Source organism: Stegostoma tigrinum, chromosome 2, assembly GCF_030684315.1.
Source record: "Stegostoma tigrinum isolate sSteTig4 chromosome 2, sSteTig4.hap1, whole genome shotgun sequence".
NCBI classification, from domain to species: Eukaryota; Metazoa; Chordata; class Chondrichthyes; order Orectolobiformes; family Stegostomatidae; genus Stegostoma; species Stegostoma tigrinum.
The window spans coordinates 102,245,398-102,265,717 of NC_081355.1; the positions used below are offsets into that span (position 1 = coordinate 102,245,398).

A 20,320-nucleotide genomic window follows, 5' to 3' on the forward strand; every position below is an offset into this window, starting at 1 on the left:
ACGTTAGTGCCATCAGCAAAGCAGTGGTGGCTGCTGGTAGTACACCCACCCACAGCCATAGATTGTCATTAGATTCCCGCACTGCAGCAGCGTGAGTATGATGGGGGATGTTATGGAGTGAGGGTCATCTGGGAAGGGCATGAAGCACCATTCAGCAGATCCTGTTTCTCAACTCCATCCCTTTCCAGTGTTGGCCACCTCAATATTCTGCTAGAAGTTACAATAAAATCTCGGCTGTAGATAACCCACTTTAATGCCTGTTGATTTGAATAATGCAAAACTAAAATGCTGTAAAATTGAAATGATGCTTTGGTTGGTCCTGTATTATGGAAGATACCAATGTTGGCAAAATATATTTTTTTGCGTTTGTTTTAGCATCGTTCATACTCACAAGAACTAGACTGCGAATATTTTTCTGTGGTCTCTTTTTTCATTCTTTTCTAGTTACTTGACATAAATTAACATTCAAATACTACCACAGTAGGATTTTAAATTTTCTGTTGAAGCTTGGGGAAAGAATTTATTTGACCCACGTCAACTCTACTTCTCCTTCACCCTTGGATAAGAGAATGCAGGGATGCAATTGTTTTTAGTTTTGCATCTGCCTGATTTAGCAAAAAGGAGGTGAGGTGAAAGGAGATTTGAAGGTTCCCTGGACTGATTTCTGAAATGAAGGGAGTGTCCAAGGGGAACTGCTCCTCTTGATGTAGAGAGGAGGCAGAGCTTTACCGTAAGGCACAGGAGGTTTAGAGGGGATGTGAGGAAAAATCTTTTCACCCGGAGGGTGGTGGGAATCTGGAGCTCATTATTTGTGAGGGTGGTAGAGGCAGAAACACTCACGATGTTTAAGAAGTGAGGCATGGGTCAAGTGCTGGAATATGCAATAAGAATAGTTAGGTGGTTGTTTTTAACTGGTATGGACATGATGGGCCAAGTGTCTCTGTGTTGTGAACCTCTATCTCTGTATGACCAAGACTCTGCACTGACATGATTGAGTAGACTAAGGTCGCATTCCCTATAATTTAGAAGAATAAGAGAAGAACACTTCGAAATGTATAAAGTCCTTAAAGGGCTTGTTTGAAACATGGCTGGCAGTGTTTAGAATAGGAAAATGCACAGTTGCAGAATAAAGGGTTTGGTGTTTTGGACTGAGAAGAGAAGAAATTCCTTCATTTAAAGGGTTCAAATCTCTACCTCAGGAAATCATGCAAGTAAAATTGTTAAATACATTCAAAATGATAGATTTCTAGATATTAATGAAATTGAAGGATATTAGAATAATACACGAAGGTGAAATTGAGACAGCAAATCAACCTTGATCTTACTGAATTGCACAGCAGGAATGAAGGGCCAAATGGCCTGCTCCTGTCCCTACTTCTTATGTGCTTACTTAATGTTTTGCTGTAAATTGACAAGATTTTTTAATTTGAATGTGACAATCTATACTGTAGTAGGTGAGTCCAGGACGATAATAAAAATGAGCAATCATTTCGCAATTCCTCATATAAACAGACTAAAATCTTGATAAAGAATTAAACTTTGCTTAAATACCTAGCTTAAAGATTGCCACACACAAACAAGAGCAAGGCAGATAATGCTGAAATATTGATTTTTGAATATACTGGAAACACTCTAATTTTATATGCTGAAATATTATTTATCTAAACACATTGTACAGTAACAATTCCTTCTGGAACTTGTTCTAATGTATCCTAAATTGTCAAAAAGAAAGCAAAATTTGAATCCAGCTGCCCTGCACTGTGAACAAGGACCACTATCGTTGGGGTGGCAGAATTTTCTGAATGAACTGGTCTCAATCCAAGCACTACGTCAGCACAAAGAAAGAAGAGGTATTCCATTTAAATAGTATTTTTAAAACCTCAGGACGTCCAACAGTGCAGTACGACCAATTAAGTATTTTTGAAATGCAGTCACTACTGTACCCTAAAAAACACGCAAACAACACGCATGCAGCAAACTCTCGTGGTTCAGTTAAACAATGAGAACACTACCTATTAGATTTGGAGCAGTGTGTGTGTGGCTCAGGTGTCAAAGCTACTAAATATCTTCCACTGCCATCATTTTCTTTGTGTCCTGATGGGCTGCTGGATTACTTTGTGTTTCTGCTTTGTGTAAGGATGCTCTATTCACATTATGCTGTGGATCCAACTTTAAATGCATTAAGTCTTTCATTAGCCTTCTAATATTTTGTGTGTGTGGGCTCCCAGCTTATTGCAGACTGGTTGCCCACATTGTGACTGAAAGGAACGTCATGGACTGCCAAGTTAAAAACCTGAAAAGCATCAACAGTCCAACAGCCAGTAACTAATTGATCCATTGTATCTGATTTTATTAAGTCCTTTGATATTTGAAAAATGTTTGAAAGAATCACAAAAGAGAACCACATTCTTTTCATTTAAGCAGCTTTGAAGTTTTTAGAGACTCATCTTGCTCATTATCTTTGTTTTATTCCATCGTTTGTCAAAGATAACCACTTCTTTTCCAGTTTGACTTATCTAACTTAAACATCATGTATGCTGGAATATCTAGTCTCTCTGAAACTAGCCACTCATAATGGCTACTAGATCAAGCTCACTTACTTTGATCTAGCTAGTAATTCATCTTTGATAACGTGAATGTGTCACATATTCCAATGCAAGCCTTTAGCATTAACTTTGTTCTATTTTTTCTTGATTTCACTTTGTCTTTAATGTCACATCAACTAGATGTTTTTGTCCTTTCCTGACATTATCTCCCTACTTTTACTCACAAAACAAGTTGACATTTTCAATTTGATGTGCAAGAAAGATGGCCAGGAAAAGACCACTAAATTCTGAAAGCTGTGATTCTGATAAACCCGATGCTTAAAAACTTAGCATTGCAGAGCTCAGTAGCTTGATGGTTTCATCAGATCATTGATCCAGAAGTTAAGAGCTGAAATCACATGTTGCCAAAATGTGAAATAATATTTCAGTTATTGGGCTAGGCCAGAAAAATGACCATGAAAATCATTAGATTATTACAATAACTCAACTGGTTCATTAGCACACTTTATAGAAAGTAGTCTGTCTCACTTCCTCAGCATGATTGATATAACTTCAATCCCGTCCTAATGGTACCTAATGTCCTCACAGCACTGGGAATGAGCAATGAATGCTGCTTTGTAAAATCATCCAAATCTCAAGAGAAAATTAAAATTAAAACAAGGTAGGTGCTTTTCTCACCAACATTATTGGGATTTCAAAAAATATTTGATTATATTTTGCCAAAGCCTAAGAGCAGGTATTCTGACCAGCAGGTTAATGAAGTCCCAAACAAGGAAAACTTAACAATCATTGAAATATATATGCCGTACACCAACATCTGAAAAAAAGAAGTAGGGTTAAATTGAACACAGGACCACTCATCGATTGTTTTTACGTTTTGCCTTACATGTTGCATATTCAAGTTCTATCTATTTCACTTTTGATTTCCTGGATTTACTATTTATTTTTTAAAAAATCAATGTGTGAAAAAGTAACTTCATATTTTGAATTATCTTTACCAGTTACTAAATTGAGACTTTTACTCCATGTAACATTAAAAGTATTCTTCCAGACAGGAAATATAAATACTTCTATTTTCACACAGATACTTAAACACTTACCCTATTGCATGCCTTTCCAATAATCGTTGTACTGGCATTGAAAGCTTTCCGAGAAAGCGCTTTATTATGGGACGACTCTTTGCAAACTTGTCCTTGACCTCAATTTCAAGAACGTCCGTAGGGAGAGAAACAAAACTGTGTTGCTGCAAAACAGCAAGACAAGATCGAAAGATTATAATGCAAACTCCACAGTACCTGCAAAATCTAACAATTAGCTCTGTCTAAAGTTCTCATCTGCACCGTATAAATAACTTATATTATCTAATTCTTAACGCTTACTTCACTTTATCTCCTCTAAATGGATCCAAACTACATTTAAGTCTTTTTTTTCCTTTCTTTTACATTGTGACAGGATATCATAAATGCTTCAATCATTGCTTGGCACTTCTTATGATAGTTTCACAGTGCTGTGAAATTATTAAATGATGGTGTAGAAAAACCTCACGTATTTTAAAGGGAAAGTATGAATTATTTACAATGTACATGTCAGTAGATCAGTCAGCTCTGAATATTAAGAGACGTATCTCCAGGGTAAGGTCATGCTGCAGCATTCATACTGGAATGCAAATATGTGGAATCTTTTCAGTTTGGAGTTCAGACTTACAATGTTTTGCAGATGCATGGTAAAGGGATGCAATTGATCTATTATTCATAAAATGTTTCAATAATTCTTCAAGGCACCTCAGCAGACAACAATATTCCTATTAAGCTTTGAATCTTTTCATCATGGATGTCGGTGTCCTCGTTGCTGGGTACAAGTTCTTAATGGGTAGAAAATAGTGTTGCAAATGGAAAATAACAACACTGTCAACAATTTAACATTAGTTACTATTACCAATACTGTTCAATCATTGACTATCCCTCTATTTAAGGATGGTAGGTATTCAGAGTCACAGGTTTCTGCTGAAGGTCTTCTATCTGACTGAAAAGGCTGCTTCTTGTGGATACAAGGAGCAGAACATCCCACGATGTAGTGAGACCTGAGTGCAGGATTTACTTCCCTTATTTCCCTTCCTAGCAGCTGCACTTCCCCACTTTGCACTTGTAAATGTTACTTCAAACCCTTCATGCGTTTCCGTGGCAAATCTCCCTGTGTAATACTGAAATACTGTGATGAAGATGTAGGGCTACTCAGACAGCAATTTCCTGATTTTCACGTTTAATTGTGTCTCTCTAGCTGCCAGAATATGCTGTCCTACTTCCTGTTTAATAATGGCATGTACTGTCAGTGTCACGATTATTTTCCCAGAAATTCTATGTAGATAATGTATCATAAATCCAAGTTTATGCAAGTCGAGTATGTCTAAAAATCTAAAAGTATAAATACTTTCAATGGCAATGTTTCTAACACTTAATAATTCAATGAATAACTCAATAACTCAGACTTACAACAGATGAGATTCTTGGCAGATAGTTATTAAAGCTTTTCATATTTGATTTTATATGGACTGTAGCTTCCAATAACAATTGTAGTATATTTTAGATTGTAGTTAGAATTAGAGTTTGCTGTTAGAAATTATTTGCAAACTTAAGAAATGGGAATGGAGGTACAATTTAATATCCCTATACTACAGGAGTCCCCACTTGTAAAGCTGCAGCCACAATCTGAATGCAACAGAACAACATTCTGCACATTTGATCCAAGCTTGACAAAACATCTTGATGCAACAATGGCATTAACTTTATTGTGATGAGATTCTATGGTGATTCTTAGGTTAGTTTGCTGGAATTTCAGCAGAAGAACCACGAAAACACCCTGGGTAGATGTGGGGAGAAAGTTTCTCCTCATTGGAGGATCTCGGACTCGGAGGGCAAAGCGTCAAGACAAAGAGTTCTTCTATTCAAGAAATAAGGAGAAACATCTTGTCTCAGAGGATTACTCGTGCTGGAACATGTTTTCCTCAGAAAACAGTGGAGGCTAGAGTGTTGAATATCAAGGCTTTTGATCAACAAGAGACTCAAGAGTTATTGGGGATAGACAGAACAGTGAAGTTAAGATCACATCAATTCAGCCTCGGTCTTATTGACTGGCAGAGCAAGTTCAATTATGCTAAATGCTCTATTCCTACATCTTTTTGTTAATGGTAAAGTGAATAGCTTGTTGCTACCCATAGAGAGTGAAAACAGTCTTAGGCAGAAATGTAAGGTGGATAATTGCCAATCAGTAGCCCGTTTAAGAACCTGCCTAATTTTACCAAAACAAAACTAGACAAGTTGGAAAATTGGCTGTCAATTTGTAATTACATACTTTGTATTCCTGCCAATTTCTGATGGTTAGCACTCAGAGTACCACTTACTGAGACATGAATCATTACCTTCAGACTAAGAGAGGGAAGATGAAAGAAGCATCACAAAACCATAGTTGGAAATCATTTAAAAACCAAAAGACCTGTGGATGCTGTAAATCAGAAAGAAAACAGAAATTGCTGGAAAAGCTCAGCAAGTCTGGCAGCTCATGTGGAGAGAAATCAGAGTTAATGTTTTGGTTTGAATGACCTTCAGAGCTGTTTTTCGGGAAGGGTCGCTCGAAACGAAATGTTAACTCTCATTTCTCTCCACACATGTTGCCAGACCTGCTGAGCTTTTCCAGCAATTTCTGTTTGTGTTGGAAAACATTTGATTGTTGGAAACAAAGTTTTGACTTTTTTTTGTCCCAGACGATAACATTTTTAAAAATTACATTTGACTGTAATGCTTATTCAACAGGTAAACTTTGAGATTTATCAGTTCTTTATAGCCTACTTTAAAACTCATACCTGTTAAATGTTTACTCATTACCAACTAAATTAGCAGAGTGGCCTTTCAAAATAGTAATTTTTCCAATAAAATTTGAAGTCGCAGATAGAATTAAAACCTTTTAAATGATACATGGGTGCCTAGAACATTAAATACTTTGTATTGTTTCTGTTCCACTGATTATATTTCTTATGGTTGCTTCTGTCCCTTGATGCACACACTACTTAACATATCTCTGCTAGATTGTCAGATTGTACTTCAACATAGCAATGAAGTTATGTCTGTACAAAACACATTTATAAAGTAGACTGAAAATAAATAGTGCTTTTTTGTCTTATAAAGCAACCTGTTGATTAGTAATCTTTTCAATTTAATATAGCCAGTTCTCTCATTCTTGAATCTTTCTGTAAAATCACTGGTTACAAATTAAAGAAACAACACAAGTTTCAGTAGCAAAATATAATTGGTCAAAGGCATACAGAGACCGTCACAAATGATTCAATGTCATTCTAAATACCTCTTATATCGGTGTTCTCTATTTTCGTAGGATAAACACTGACAAATTTCACTGAATCAACGCTGTTCAGAATTAATGATGGTAAGCATTCACAATGCTAAGGGGGAAACTCACCAGTTGGTTGATAGCATTGAAGTGCTATGTTAACTCAAAGTTTCTCTCTTCGTAGATGCTACCAGACATGCTATAAATTTCCAGAAGTTTCCATTTTTATCTCAGGAAAGGAATAATGGTTTTTGAAGTAGAGATTCTATGATTCTAACAAGATTCAGCTGAATGACACCAGGGTTAAATAGATTTTTAAACAGCTATAGATATCAAATAATGGAACTGAGGCAGGCTAATATAAAAACATAAGAACTAGGAGCAGGAGTAGGCCATCTGGCCCCCTCGACCCTGCCCCGCCATTTAATAAGATCATGGCTGATCTTTTTGAGACTCAGCCCAACTTACCCACTCACTCACCATAACCCTTAATTCCTTTACTGCTCAAAAATTTATCTAGCCTTGCCTTAAAAACATTCAGTGAGGTACCTTCAACCACTTCAATGGGCAGGGAATTCCACAGATTCACAACCCTTTGGGTGAAGAAGCTCCTCCTGACCTCAGTCCTACATCTGCTTCCCTTTATTTTGAGGCTATGCCCCCTAGTCCTAGTTTCACCTGCTAGCGGAAACAACCTCCCTGCCTCCACTTTATTTATTCCCTTTGTAATCTTATATGTTTCTAGAAGATCTCCCATCTTTTGTTTGAATTCCAATGAGTATAACCCCCGTCTACTCAGTCTCTCCTCATAATCCAACCCTCTCAACTCTTGGAATCAACCAAGTGAATCTCCTCTGCCCCCCCCCTCTAGTGCTAGTATATCTCTTCTCAAGTAAGGAGACCAAAACTGCACACAGTACCCCAGCTGTGGCCTCACCGGGACCCGATACAGCTGCAGCATATCCTCCCTGTTTTTAAACTCCATCCTTCTAGCATTAGTAGACAAAATTCCAATTGCCTTTTTAATTACCTGCTGCACCTTCAGCAATTCATGCACGAGGACACCCAAGTCCCTCTGCACAGCAGCATGCTGCAATTATTTACCATTTAAAACATAGTCCGTTTTGCTGTTATTCCTACCAAAGTGAATGACCTCACACTTATCAACAATGTATTTCATCTGCTGGATCTTTGCCCACTCACTGAGACTATCTATATCCCTCTGCAGACTTTCAGTGTCTTCTGCGCACTTTGCTCTACCACTCACCTTAGTGTCATCTGAATATTTTGTCATACCACACTTAGTCCCCATCTCCAAATCATCAATGTAAATTGTAAACAATTGCAGTTCCAACACTGATCCCTAAGGCACACCACTAGCTACTGACCGCCAACCAGAAATACACCCATTTACCCCTACTCTCTGCTTTCTACTGGTCAACCGATCCTCTATCCATGCCTATACATTACCTGTAATGCTGTGCAACTTTATCTTATGTAGCAGGCTTTGGTGTGGCACCTTGTCAAATGCCTTCTGGAAATCCAGATACACCACATCCACAGGTTCCCCATTGTCCACTATGCAATAAAGTCCTCAAAGAATTCCACCAGATTAGTTAAACATGACCTACCCTTCATGAACCCATGTTGGATATTCCCAATAGGACCATTTATATCCAGATGTCATGCTATTTCTTCATTAATGATAGATTCAAGCATTTCCCCCACTACCAAAGTTAAGCTCACTGGCCTATAGTTACCTGCTTTTTGGCTACTTCCTTTTTTAAACTGTGGCGTCGCATTAGCTATTTTCCAATCTGCGGGAACCACTCCAGAGTCCAGTGAATTTTGGTAAATAATTACTAGTACATTTGCTATTTCCTCCATCACATCTTTTATTATCCTGGGATGCATTTCATCAGGGCCAGGAGACTTGTCTTCCTTTAGCCCCATTAGCTTGCCCAGCACTGCCTTCATAGTGATAATAATAGTTTCTAGGTGGTCACTTGCAATACCCTTCTTGCTATTAGTTTTTGGCAAGTTATTCAAGTGTCATGGGCAGATACAAAAGGAAATAAATCAACAAGGATATAGGGGCTTTGCATCTGAAGGAATAATTTTCAAATCCTACTTAAGCTGCACAAAGCCACCCTTGGAGTACTGAGTAATGACAATGAAATAGAACCCCAAAATATTTACGCATATTTTTACTTTTACAAAAAGTGTTGTTTTGAAATGAAGAATGCTATAGAAACACAGACAACTTCAATTCACAGGTGATTTTCTGTATGTATCGGACAGACATAGGACAGAACATCAGGTAGAATTCCCATAAGCCAGTCCAAAACTGAGGTTGTCAGAATAAAGATGAAGTTGTCCTGCATACCAGAGTCTTCCTGTGATCTGTATAAGGAGAACTGACCACAACAACAGCCTTCTGGCTGCAAATAATGAGGTGATAGGCTCCCAGATAGCTAAACAGCTTGTGGGTGTGAATGTTTGGGTCAGAACCCAGTAGACTTCCAGGAAAGAAAGAGCTATCTTTTCTTAGCAGTAAAAATCACCTCTTCCCTAAAGAAAGGTGGTTCATTTCCCTCATTGATTGCTGCAAAATGTGGCTTTTAACTAGTCATCTTGTGCCTCCCATACACAAGTGAACATATTTGGAACAAGAACATAAAGGAACAGCGTGGCGTGACAGGCTAGATGCTGAGAGGACATAGCTCCTTAAGGTGTAATTTAAAATTAGGGAATGCACCTTCAAAACAAGAGGTCACCATTTAAGGTCGAGATGAGGAGAATGTTTTTTTCTCTCAGAAGGTTGTCAGTCTTTGGAGTTCTATCTGCACAGAGTAGTAGAGACTGGGTCATTGAATATATTTAAATCTGAGCTATACAGAGTTTTGATCAACAAGCAAACCAAGGTTTATGGAGGGTGGGGACATAGGTAAGAAAGTGCAGTTAAAGTCATAGAACAGCCATGATTTTGTTGAGTTTTATTCAGCAGAATAAAAAAACCAAATACTTTACTATCTTGGTCATGTATTAAGTTTGTTTTGATTATACTGTAATATAACCTTCAGTATGCCAACAGCACAATCATTTAAGGCTGTAATGTAAGACAGAATCTTACATACTTTAAGAATCATAGAATTGTACAATGTGGAAACAGGCCATTTGGCCCAACAAGCCCACACCACCTCTCCGAAGAGCATCCCACCCTGACTCATTCCTCTACCCTTGCATTTTCCCATGTCTAACCCAAACATCCCTGGATGCTACAGGCAATTTAGCATGGCCAATCCATCTAGCCTGCACATCTTTGGACTATGGGAGGAAACCGGAGCACCCAGAGGAATCCACACAGACAAAGGGAGAATGTGCAAACTCCACACAGGCAGTCGCCCGAGGGTAGAATTGAACTTTGTCCCTGGCGCTGTGAGGCAGCAGTGCTAACCACTGAGCCACCGTGCCACCCTTTGAGCTAAGTACCAGTCGCATCCCATTTTGAGGGTTTCTTGCTGCGAGGCCTGTTGGGTCTTTCACTATATCTTACCAAACTCACCTCATTAATTACCAATCCAACCCCTAGGTGGCCTCTCTTGCCTAATTCTAGCTCCATCTTCCCATGTATGTTCCTACAACAACTTGCTATCAGGGATATCTCAAAATTGGCTGGCATTCGTGCCACTGGTGTCATCTTTAAAATCCTGTTGTATAGTTGAATAAACGCAGTTAGTTGGAGCTGTCTTGCTCAGTTCCTTTCATATGTCCCAGACAAGGCAAACAAGGGAAATTTGGCAGACATCAACCTGGAGATCCTGCTGGATTGAGTGTTGCAGGAATGGAATATTCCCTTCCCCCAGGACCAGCAAAGGGGACTGTGAGGCCAGCCTGCTCTAAGGTTGCCACTCTAGGTCAGTGCAGCCTCAGCCATCGAGGAGGATGTCCAGCAAAGTAGGAAGAAGTTCTCTCTGAATGCTCATATTCGCTCCATCTCTGTTACTGCACCCGCCAAAGTACATGCTGCACCATAGTTGCAGACAACATCTTTCTCACTGTCACCCACACCAACTCCTGAGGCCACCCTGCATGCCCTCCGCACTACCTACTCACACACTCAGACAGCCCCCCCCCCGCAAACAACTCTAAAGGGAATGACTGTGCTATTCACTTTCACCTCCTTTAATATCCTACATTCTTTCACTTTGAGAAGAAAAGAATTCCCAAAAGGACAGAAAGAATGAAGATAGGTGATGGGCTGCCCAGCATATGGTGCTTCACCTCCATTATGAAGAGCGTCCTGACTCTGAGTGTTCTGAATTGTGGGCTGACAGCGTTCAAAGCCCTGGACTGGTTTCAGAGGATGTGATGCCAGGACCCCCTGAGCAAGGGTTCACTCTTCTCTTGGCTGGGGAACATTGACAACTATGACTAGCTTCCTGACTGTATGCCTGTGCCAAATGGCACTGCAACACTGCAGTACTGTGAACCGGACACTTCTGACTGAGGGAGCAAAGAGCAAAAAAGCAAGGCAGCATCGCTGTGTGAGCACAATGACAGCAAGTGAACAGCCCGGAGATGGCCAGGTGTGGTCCATGAGCTGGCTACATTTTCTTCAGCACACAGTCTCCATGCACCATGCGCTGCAATGTTAATGCCTGAGGTGCAGCATTGGAATAAGTGGACCAGAGACACGACATAAGATTCTTAGAGGGTGGCACATGTTGGATGCCCATGTCCATGCTTATAGGGGGCATGTGGCCACTGCCCATGGAGTATGTCCAAAGATGTTTGTTCCCAGTGTGCAATATAGAAATCCTTTGGAGCAAACAATGGGCTGAATTCACCAGGTACCTGCCCTGACTTCCATGTCAAGATTTCTCAGTGTTCACTTAGTTCAGTATGTTTGATAAGATAGGAAGCTGACTATTAATGAGGCAAGTTGTGCCATTAATGTTTAATGAACAATAATTCCCCTTAATTGTCGTCACTGCTGTCTAATAAGAAACTTGTATGCATCTCAGCAAACGCATAAAAGATGCAGTGAGTTGCTTCTGATATTGAGATATTCCTCACCAGACTTCTCTTATGATTCTGCTACAAATCCTATCAAAACCCAGATCATTCAGACCTCTACAATATTGCACCCATAATCTTGAGGTTCTACTGATGTGTACATGATGCTGAAGCTTCGCTCTATGCTTTTGACTGGTTTGTCCAGCTAAATTACTTCATTGCAACACATCTATTCTGTAACATTTATGCTGTCAGTAACAGTGTTATTAGTAATGGAGAAAGCAAGATTTATCTCATCATCATCAGTCAGCACAGCACAAGATCATGCTGATATTTTTACTGCTAACAGCTAGACTTGTCTGAAGAATATTTATGACAGCGTGGTAGCATTTTCCAGTCACTGTTGTCTTCTCCTTCTCTACAAATAATCAATATCAAACTGGTCTCATTGTATTTCTACAAAGCTTCCAGGATCTTGACACTATTTACAGAATAAGGCATTTTGTTTACGAAGAATATCCACTCAGTCGTCACTCCTATATCTTGTGGTATGAACCTCTCTGTCCTACCTCTCTCTGCCAGACAGGGTTGATAGTATTAAAAGCAATCCCAGTGCGTTTCTCTTGCCCATGGTGTGGTAAAACAGGGAAGATGCTGTGTTTTCCTGGCTGGATGGAAATCTTCAGGTAAGGATCAGGATTAAAGAACATCCCTTTCTTCAGGCCAACAGCTTGAAAACCTAATCAAGGTAAAGAAGATGACTGGTAGAAATGTATATTAAATTATAATCTCATGTCAACTGTCTAGGAAACAGCAGAATTTTACATTTAAATCAACTACTTTATTCCACAGAGAAAGGCCTTCAGCTATGAAATTCCAAACTATTGAAACCTGACGGGAAAAAAAAAATCAATCTTCACATCCAACATCATTCACAAATTAATATTACTTGAGAACTGAAAATAATATAGTTTGGAAACATGGATGGCATTTAGATTTATTGATCCACTTACTATTCGTAATATTTTCAGCTGATTAATTTTTAAAAACTGTTGCCTTGGTGAAGAAGTATTTGACGAGCCATTTTTCTTGTGAGTACAAACACATGATAGTTTGGCATAAGATCAAAACATACTACTGTAGCACACGCTGTTAATTGTTTAATACAACAAGAGAATAGAGGGTGCTGTCTCATAACCTGGGGCTGCCATGTTGGATTTTGTCAGATTTTGACCCTTGAGCAGTTTGAGCTGAGGTTGGGTGGGATAATGGGTCTCATGCAATTTGTCGGAATACACCGGAGCATGAAAGCATCCAATTTTCCAGAACCTCTGCTCTCAGACAGCCAGTTCCAACATTTTATACCTATATTACAGGACAGTCTCCTGAAAAGGGACAAACTAAAACTGCATTCATTAATCTGATTAAATTCAGATAAACTCATATTAGGAAATGACCAAGAACAGCTAATGCATAATCCCAAATTGATCATTAGTGACTGTTTCTGTGAATCCTTACAGCTGGAAACACACTGCCTTATGCATTTTACATTTCTACTTTGCATAAATAATTTCATTATTAAAAACTCAGAGAACTGTAGGTACATCTTCTCTCTTTCCCAAATGTTCAGGTACTGCTGAAATCAGGGCAGAAAACAAACAGAGTTGAAAATAATGGCAGGAGCCCAATGTGCTGAATCCTTCACCCCATTCTGAGCCCTGGCAGCTTTTACCGAGGTGGGTTGAAGACAAGTGGAACTACCTCGCCCCATGAAGCACGTAACCAGTTAGGCTTGATGGAATATTGCTCGATAAAGTACTGAACTTGGAATTTGGGTGAGTGAGGTAAATCAGTGCAGTGAGGGAGAGGTACTATTCTAATCTTTTACAGTAAAACCAGTGTTCTGATCGGCAGAGTGAGACACAATGATACCAGAGAGCGGAGGTCAGAGTCAGAGTGATACAGCATGGAAACATGCCCTTTGGCCCAAACTGGTCCATGCTGACTATGGTGCCCACTCAGCTAGTTCTAATTGCCTGCATTTGGTCCATATCCCTCGAAACTAAAGCCTTTTATTCATATATAAAAGAGCAAGATGGTAACCAGAGAAAGGATTGGCCCACTTAAGGACAAAGAAGGAAAGTTATGCGCTGAGTCAGAGAAAATGGGTGACATTCTTAACGAGCACTTTGCATCGGTATTCACCAAGGAGAGGGACATGACAGATGTTGAGGTTAGGGATAGATGTTTGCTTACTCTAAGTCAAGTTGACAGAAGGAAGGAGGAAGTGTTGGGTATCCTAAAAGACATTAAGGTGGACAAGTCCCCAGGTCCGGATGGGATCTATCCCAGGGTACTGAGGGAAGCAAGAGAGGAAATAGCAAGGGCCTTAACAAATATCTTTGCAGCATCCTGAGATACGGTTGAGGTCCCGGAGGACTGGAGACTTGCTAATGTTGTCCCCTTGTTTAAAAAGGGCAGCAAGGATAATCCAGGTAATTACCGACCTGTGAGCCTGACATCAGTGGTAGGGAAGCTACTGGAGAAGATACTGAAGGATAGGATCTGTTCCCATTTGGATGAAAATGGGCTTATCAGTGATAGGCACCATGGTTTTGTGCAGGGAAGGTCATGTCTTGCCAACTTAATAGAATTCTTTGAGGACGTGACAAAGTTGATTGATGAGGGAAAGGCTGTAGATGTCATATACATGGACTTCAGTACGGCGTTTGATAAGGTTCCCCATGGCAGACTGATGGAGAAAGTGAAGTCACATGGGGTCCAGGGTATGCTAGCTAGATGGATAAAAAACTAGCTAGGCAACAGGAGACAGAGAGTAGTAGTAGGAGGGAGTTTCTCAAGTTGGAGACCTGTGACTAGTGGTGTTCCACAGGGATCTGTGCTGGGACCACTGTTGTTTGTGATATGTGTAAATGATCCGGAGGAAGGTGTAGGTGGTCTGATCAGCAAAGTTTGCAGATGACACTAAGGTTGGTGGAGTAACAGACAGTGAAGGGGATTGTCAGAGATTACAGCAGAATATAGATAGACTGGAGAGTTGGGCAGATAAATGGCACATGGAGTTCAATCCGGGCAAATGCAAGGTGATGCATTTTGGACGATCAAATTCAAGGGCGAACTATGCAGTAAATGGAAAAGTCCTAGGGAAAATTGATGAGCAGAGAGATCTGGGTGTTCAGGTCCATTGTACCCTGAAGGTGACAACGCAGGTCAATAGGGTGCTCAAGAAGGCATATGGCATGCTTTCCTTCATTGGACGGGGTATTGAGTACAAGAGTTGGCAGGTCATGTTGCAGTTGTATAGGACTTTGGTTCGGCCACATTTGGAGTGCTGTGTACAGTTCTGGTGGCCACATTACCAAAAGGATGTGGATGCTTTGGAGAGGGTGCAGAGGAGGTTCACCAGGATGTTGTCTGGTATGGAGGGTGCTAGCTATGAAGAGAGGTTGAGCAGATTAGGATTATTTTCATTAGAAAGACGGAGATTGAGGGGGGACCTGATTGAGGTCTACAAAATCATGAGGGGTATAGACAGGGTGGATAGCAAAAAGCTTTTTCCCCCAGAGTGGGGGACTCAATTACTAGGAGTCGTGAGTTCAAAGTGAGAGGAGGAAAGTTTAAGGGAGATATGCATGGAAAGTTCTTTACACAGAGGGTGGTGGGCGCCTGGAACGCATAGCCAGCTGAGGTGGTAGACGCAGACATGTTAGCGTCTTTTAAGATATATCTGGACAGGTACATGAATGGGCAGGGAGCAAATGGACACAGACCCTTAGAAAATAGATGACAGGTTAGACAGAGGATCTTGATCGGCGCAGGCTTGGAGGGCCGAAGGGTCTGTTCCTGCGCCGTAATTTTCTTTGTTCTTTGTTCTAAAACCTTCCCATCCATGTTCCTATCAAAATGCTTTTTAATTGTTGCTATTGCACCTGCCTCAACCACTTTCTCCAGCAGCCTACTGAACACACACACCACTGTCTGTGTGAAGAAATTGCCCCTCAGGTCTTTATTAAATATATCCCCTCTCACATTAAACCTATGCCCTCGAGTTTACAATTTCCCATCGCTGGGAAAAAAGACTATTTGCATTCATCCTATCTATGCCCCTCATGATTTTATACATGTCAATAAGTTTACCCCTACATTCCAAGGAATAAAGTCCTATCTTGGCCAACCTCTCCCTGTAACTCATGCCTATTAGTCCTGGCAACATCCTTGTAAATTTTCTTTGCACACTTTCCAGTTTAACTGTGTCTTCCCTACAACAGGGTGTCCAAAACTGTCCACAATACTCCATGTGAGGCCTCACCAGCGACTTATACAACTATAACATAACGTCCCAACTCCTATACTCAATGCCTCAACCAATGAAGGCCAGCATGCTAAATACCTTCTTCACCACCCTGTCCACTGTGATGTCACTTTCAACGGACTATGTATTTGTACTCCTAGGCCCCCCTGTTCCACAATATGTCTCAGGGCCTTACCATTTACTGTATAATTCCTACTTTGACTTTCAGAAGTGTAAAATCTCACACTTATCGGTATTGAATTACATTTGCTAATCCTCAGCCCACTTCCCTGTCTGATCAAGATCCCTCTGTAATTTTTTAACCTTCCTTGTTATTAACGATGCCTCCTAATTTTGGGTCATCTGCAAACTTGCTAATCATGCCTTGTACATTCACATCCAAATCTTTTACATAAATAACAAATAACAAAGGTCCCACCACTGACCCCTGTAGCACACCACCAGCCACAGGCCTCCAGTCCAAGAAACAACCTTCACCTATCACCCTTTGCTTCCTCCCATTGAGCCAAATTTGATTCCGATTAGCTATCTCTCTCTGGATCCCAAGCAACCTAACTTTCATGACCAGCCTGTCATGCAGGACCTTGCCAAAGGCCTTACTGAAGTCCATAGAGACCACATCACATGCCCTACCTCATCTATCCCCTAGTGACATTAATTAGCTGAGCAGGAAGGTGACTAGTTGGTCAATTTTAAAGGTTTATTTCTCTCTAAACTGGGGCACGTTTAAAGTTGTACCCGGGAGATTATAAGTTTGTAGCTCAATTAGTTAACATTTGCAATATTCAAATTCAATATTCAAGTGGCAATTCTGGACTTGAAACCCAATTTAGTTTCTCCAGATATAATAAATATGGCAAGGCAGGTGATAGGTCATACCCTGTGGCATGCGGGAGCTAGCGTCCGGCAGTGTGACCCACAGCTACCACATGTGCAGTAAGTGCCTATATAGTCTCCCCTTGTAACCTCTACAAGCTGTAGCTCTGTTTTATTTTTTGGAATGTAACCTCTTAATGAAACTCAATCTACCTCTGACCCACAATCAGTGATTCTGCCTTCAATAACATGAGCCTCACGCTCCCTCTTCCTTCCAAATCCCTGTTATAGCCAATCCCTTTGATGAATATTGAGTCACTACTCCGAAGATGTTCCCACTTTAGTTTAGTGTCATTTTTTATTATGTGTAAATGAAATGTTTTGTGATGTCATTTGATGTTAAAGACGCTAAGTAGATACAAGTTGTGTTTATTGGATGAACTAAAATTACCTGAATGGCTTCTGCATCTGGAATTAATTTGTGATCTGGTGATTAATTAGGTGGATGCTGTTATGGTAATGGGAAAGCAGAGTATTAATGAGAAAATTTCATATTCTACTCCAACACAGGAATGTTTGATCAAAATCTAAATTCAGATTATAACAAGAGGTTCTGAAATTTCCAGAATTTTCCACATTCTCTTTTTTAACTGTGGTAGTAGCTTTGGAGAAATGTCAGAATCTGCCATTTATACCATCTTATCTGGATGTTTCACTGAAGATATGGCATGAGATTGATAGAACTCAGCTTAAAGTTTACCCCATGAACTTTTTCAAAGACCAGATGTCTATTGTTCTGCCACTCTAAATTAAATTTTCACATTGATGTCAAACTACAACAGTTCCGAACCTTAAAAAAAACTTTTCCCTTACCATCATCATTACAAAAAAAATTCACAGTTTACCACAAGATAAATTTCTTCATCTTCCAAGCTAGAGTAATCAGAAACTGTCATGGAATCAGGAAAATACATTTTTCATGCTGTTACTGAGATAAGGTAAAGTTAAATACTGGGCTTAATACGCAATTTTACTGGAGTAGTGTATTCAGTTCTGGGTACTGCACTTTCAGAAGGATATTGAGACAGACTGGATGTAGTTTAGATCGGCTAGAACTCAATGGAAGCTGGTTCATTCATGGTTTTTAAAAGGGAATTAAGTCGTTGCTTGAAGATGGAAACTTTGCAGGACAATGGCAAAAAAGTGGAGAATGGCACTGGGTGGGGGTGGACTCTTTCCAACCTTTTAACTTTGAAATTAAAAGAATATCCGTTAGCAACAAGCTAATCACAATGAAGAGGAAATTCCACCTTCTAGGGACTGCCTGTACCTGTAACTGAGACTAAGCAGATAGGGAGGACTTCAAAGCAGGTAGGAGCACTAGTGAAATGGCTTAAGGACTATATATTTTTTTAAACACAACTACTTTGCAGGAACAAACAAAACTATACAAGTGGTATTCCCCATGTATAATTAATTATAGTCTATGCTGAGCAATGTCTTTAACGAAGCTTGGTTCAAACAGAAAACTTCACATTAACAATCATTATTTTTGATATTGAAAATATAGAGATGGATGCACATTAAAAGACAACTGTACCTGACAGTGTAAAACTGATCAGTCTTCGACTTCCCTGGCCTTGAACAGCATCTTCACTGGGAATGGTTTTAAAAACCTGATCGGTAGGAAACATATTAGAATCTCATGATGGATCTTTTTCTCAAGCAACTCAAGGCACAAAAGTACAATTAAATCAAATAATTATCAATTAAAATAATCAGATAAACAGATAGAAAGCAGGGAAAGAAAACATTTACGAGTCCCATTAGGAAAGTGTTGATAATGCACTGTATTTTAAATCCTGCCAATCTAATGAAGAGAATTTTGCCAATAAATTGTTTCAGCAAAGACATAACAAAGGTGTTGAAATTTTTGGCAACAAATATTTGAACAGGAACAATACAAACATTGAACAGAGTATGCAAAGATCTGTGTACCTGGAGACATGTAATTTAATGTTTTCATGTATTTATTTCAGTGCTCAAAGGACATGACAGGTTCAAGCATGTAACTAACTCCACAGGATTACATTTATGTTTACTGAAATTAATAAAATGGGATAAAGGAGAAAATGCAATTACAGAAATTATGGAGGTGGTGGAAATAAACAAAAGCTTTTCTTGGCGAAGAGGGAGAAATTCACTGTCAGGTGAGCATCGGTTTTAGCAATGGAACAAAAAAACTCATTTGGCTCTTCGTCAGGATCCTAAAACACAAAGAATGTTTTTTTTTAATTCACTCATGACATCTGGGCATTGCTGGCTGGCCAGCATTTATGCCCATTCCTTGAGCCAAGTGGTTTGCTAGGCCACTTCAGAGGGCAGTTGAAAGTCAACCACATTGCTTCAAAGCCTGGAATCGAATGGAGGCTAGACTAGGCGAGGATGGCAGGTTTCCTTTTGTAAAGGACAGTAATGAGCTAGATGGGTTTTCCTGACAATTAGCAATAATTTTGTGGTCATCTGCAGATTGTTAATCCCAGATTTTTTTACCAAATAGAATTCAAATTCAAACCCTGGTCCCCACAATATTAGTTGAGATTCTGGATTAATACTCTAGCAATAATACCATTAGACCATCACCTCCCCTCGTATTCAGTACAATTCAATACAATTGGTACAGTCTGCAGGAACAGAAAGATTTGGGGCTGATTCTACACAAATATTTGCAGGTTACAGGACAAGTTAAGAAGATGTTAAGAGAAAGGTTTGTCATATCCTCAGCTTTATTAGCAAAAAGGTAAGAGAAAAAAGCAAGGGAGTTATATTTTATAAAATATATTGGTTTGACCTTATTGTGTCACGTTCAGCATGTCGGTATACTTTTAAAAGGCAAATTGGCAATATCATAATTGTATTGTTGTACATGACCTGAGGGTCAATAGGTTTCATACTCCATTTTACCTTGGGTCACTGGAAGTATGCTACTCTGTAGTAACATAATAGCATAAGATTATCCCAGTCATGCGTGTGCATGAGAAATGTAATGTTTGTGCATAATAATTAGTTGTGATAAATGCTTGTTGGATTCTTCAATATCAGAACATCCTTAGCCAGTTCCCTATGTTATAGGAGATAACAGAAGCATTGTCACATCAGGTTGGAGGCAAACGTATACCAGGTTGCATTGAAGCGGTCGGTGTTGCACTTTCAGAAGGATGACTGGGTGCAATTCGGATCGACTAGAACTCAATGAAAGGAGAGTGAA

The 20,320-nt window shown here is 39.7% G+C and overlaps 1 protein-coding gene across 7 annotated transcripts in view; it reads right to left on the reverse strand.

The window, feature by feature from the left end:
• The window catches only part of LOC125465351 (E3 ubiquitin-protein ligase HECW1-like), a 430,630-nt gene that overhangs the window by 227,542 nt on the left and 182,768 nt on the right, over positions 1–20,320 (reverse strand). For all 7 annotated transcript variants that reach the window (XM_059638143.1, XM_059638132.1, XM_059638131.1 and 4 more), the window contains 3 exons: positions 18,653–18,728; positions 12,473–12,642; positions 3,647–3,789 (listed from right to left, as the gene is read on the reverse strand). In XM_059638143.1, the coding sequence (XP_059494126.1) occupies positions 3,647–3,789; positions 12,473–12,642; positions 18,653–18,728 (389 nt within the window). The remainder of the gene's footprint in view (positions 1–3,646; positions 3,790–12,472; positions 12,643–18,652; positions 18,729–20,320) is intronic.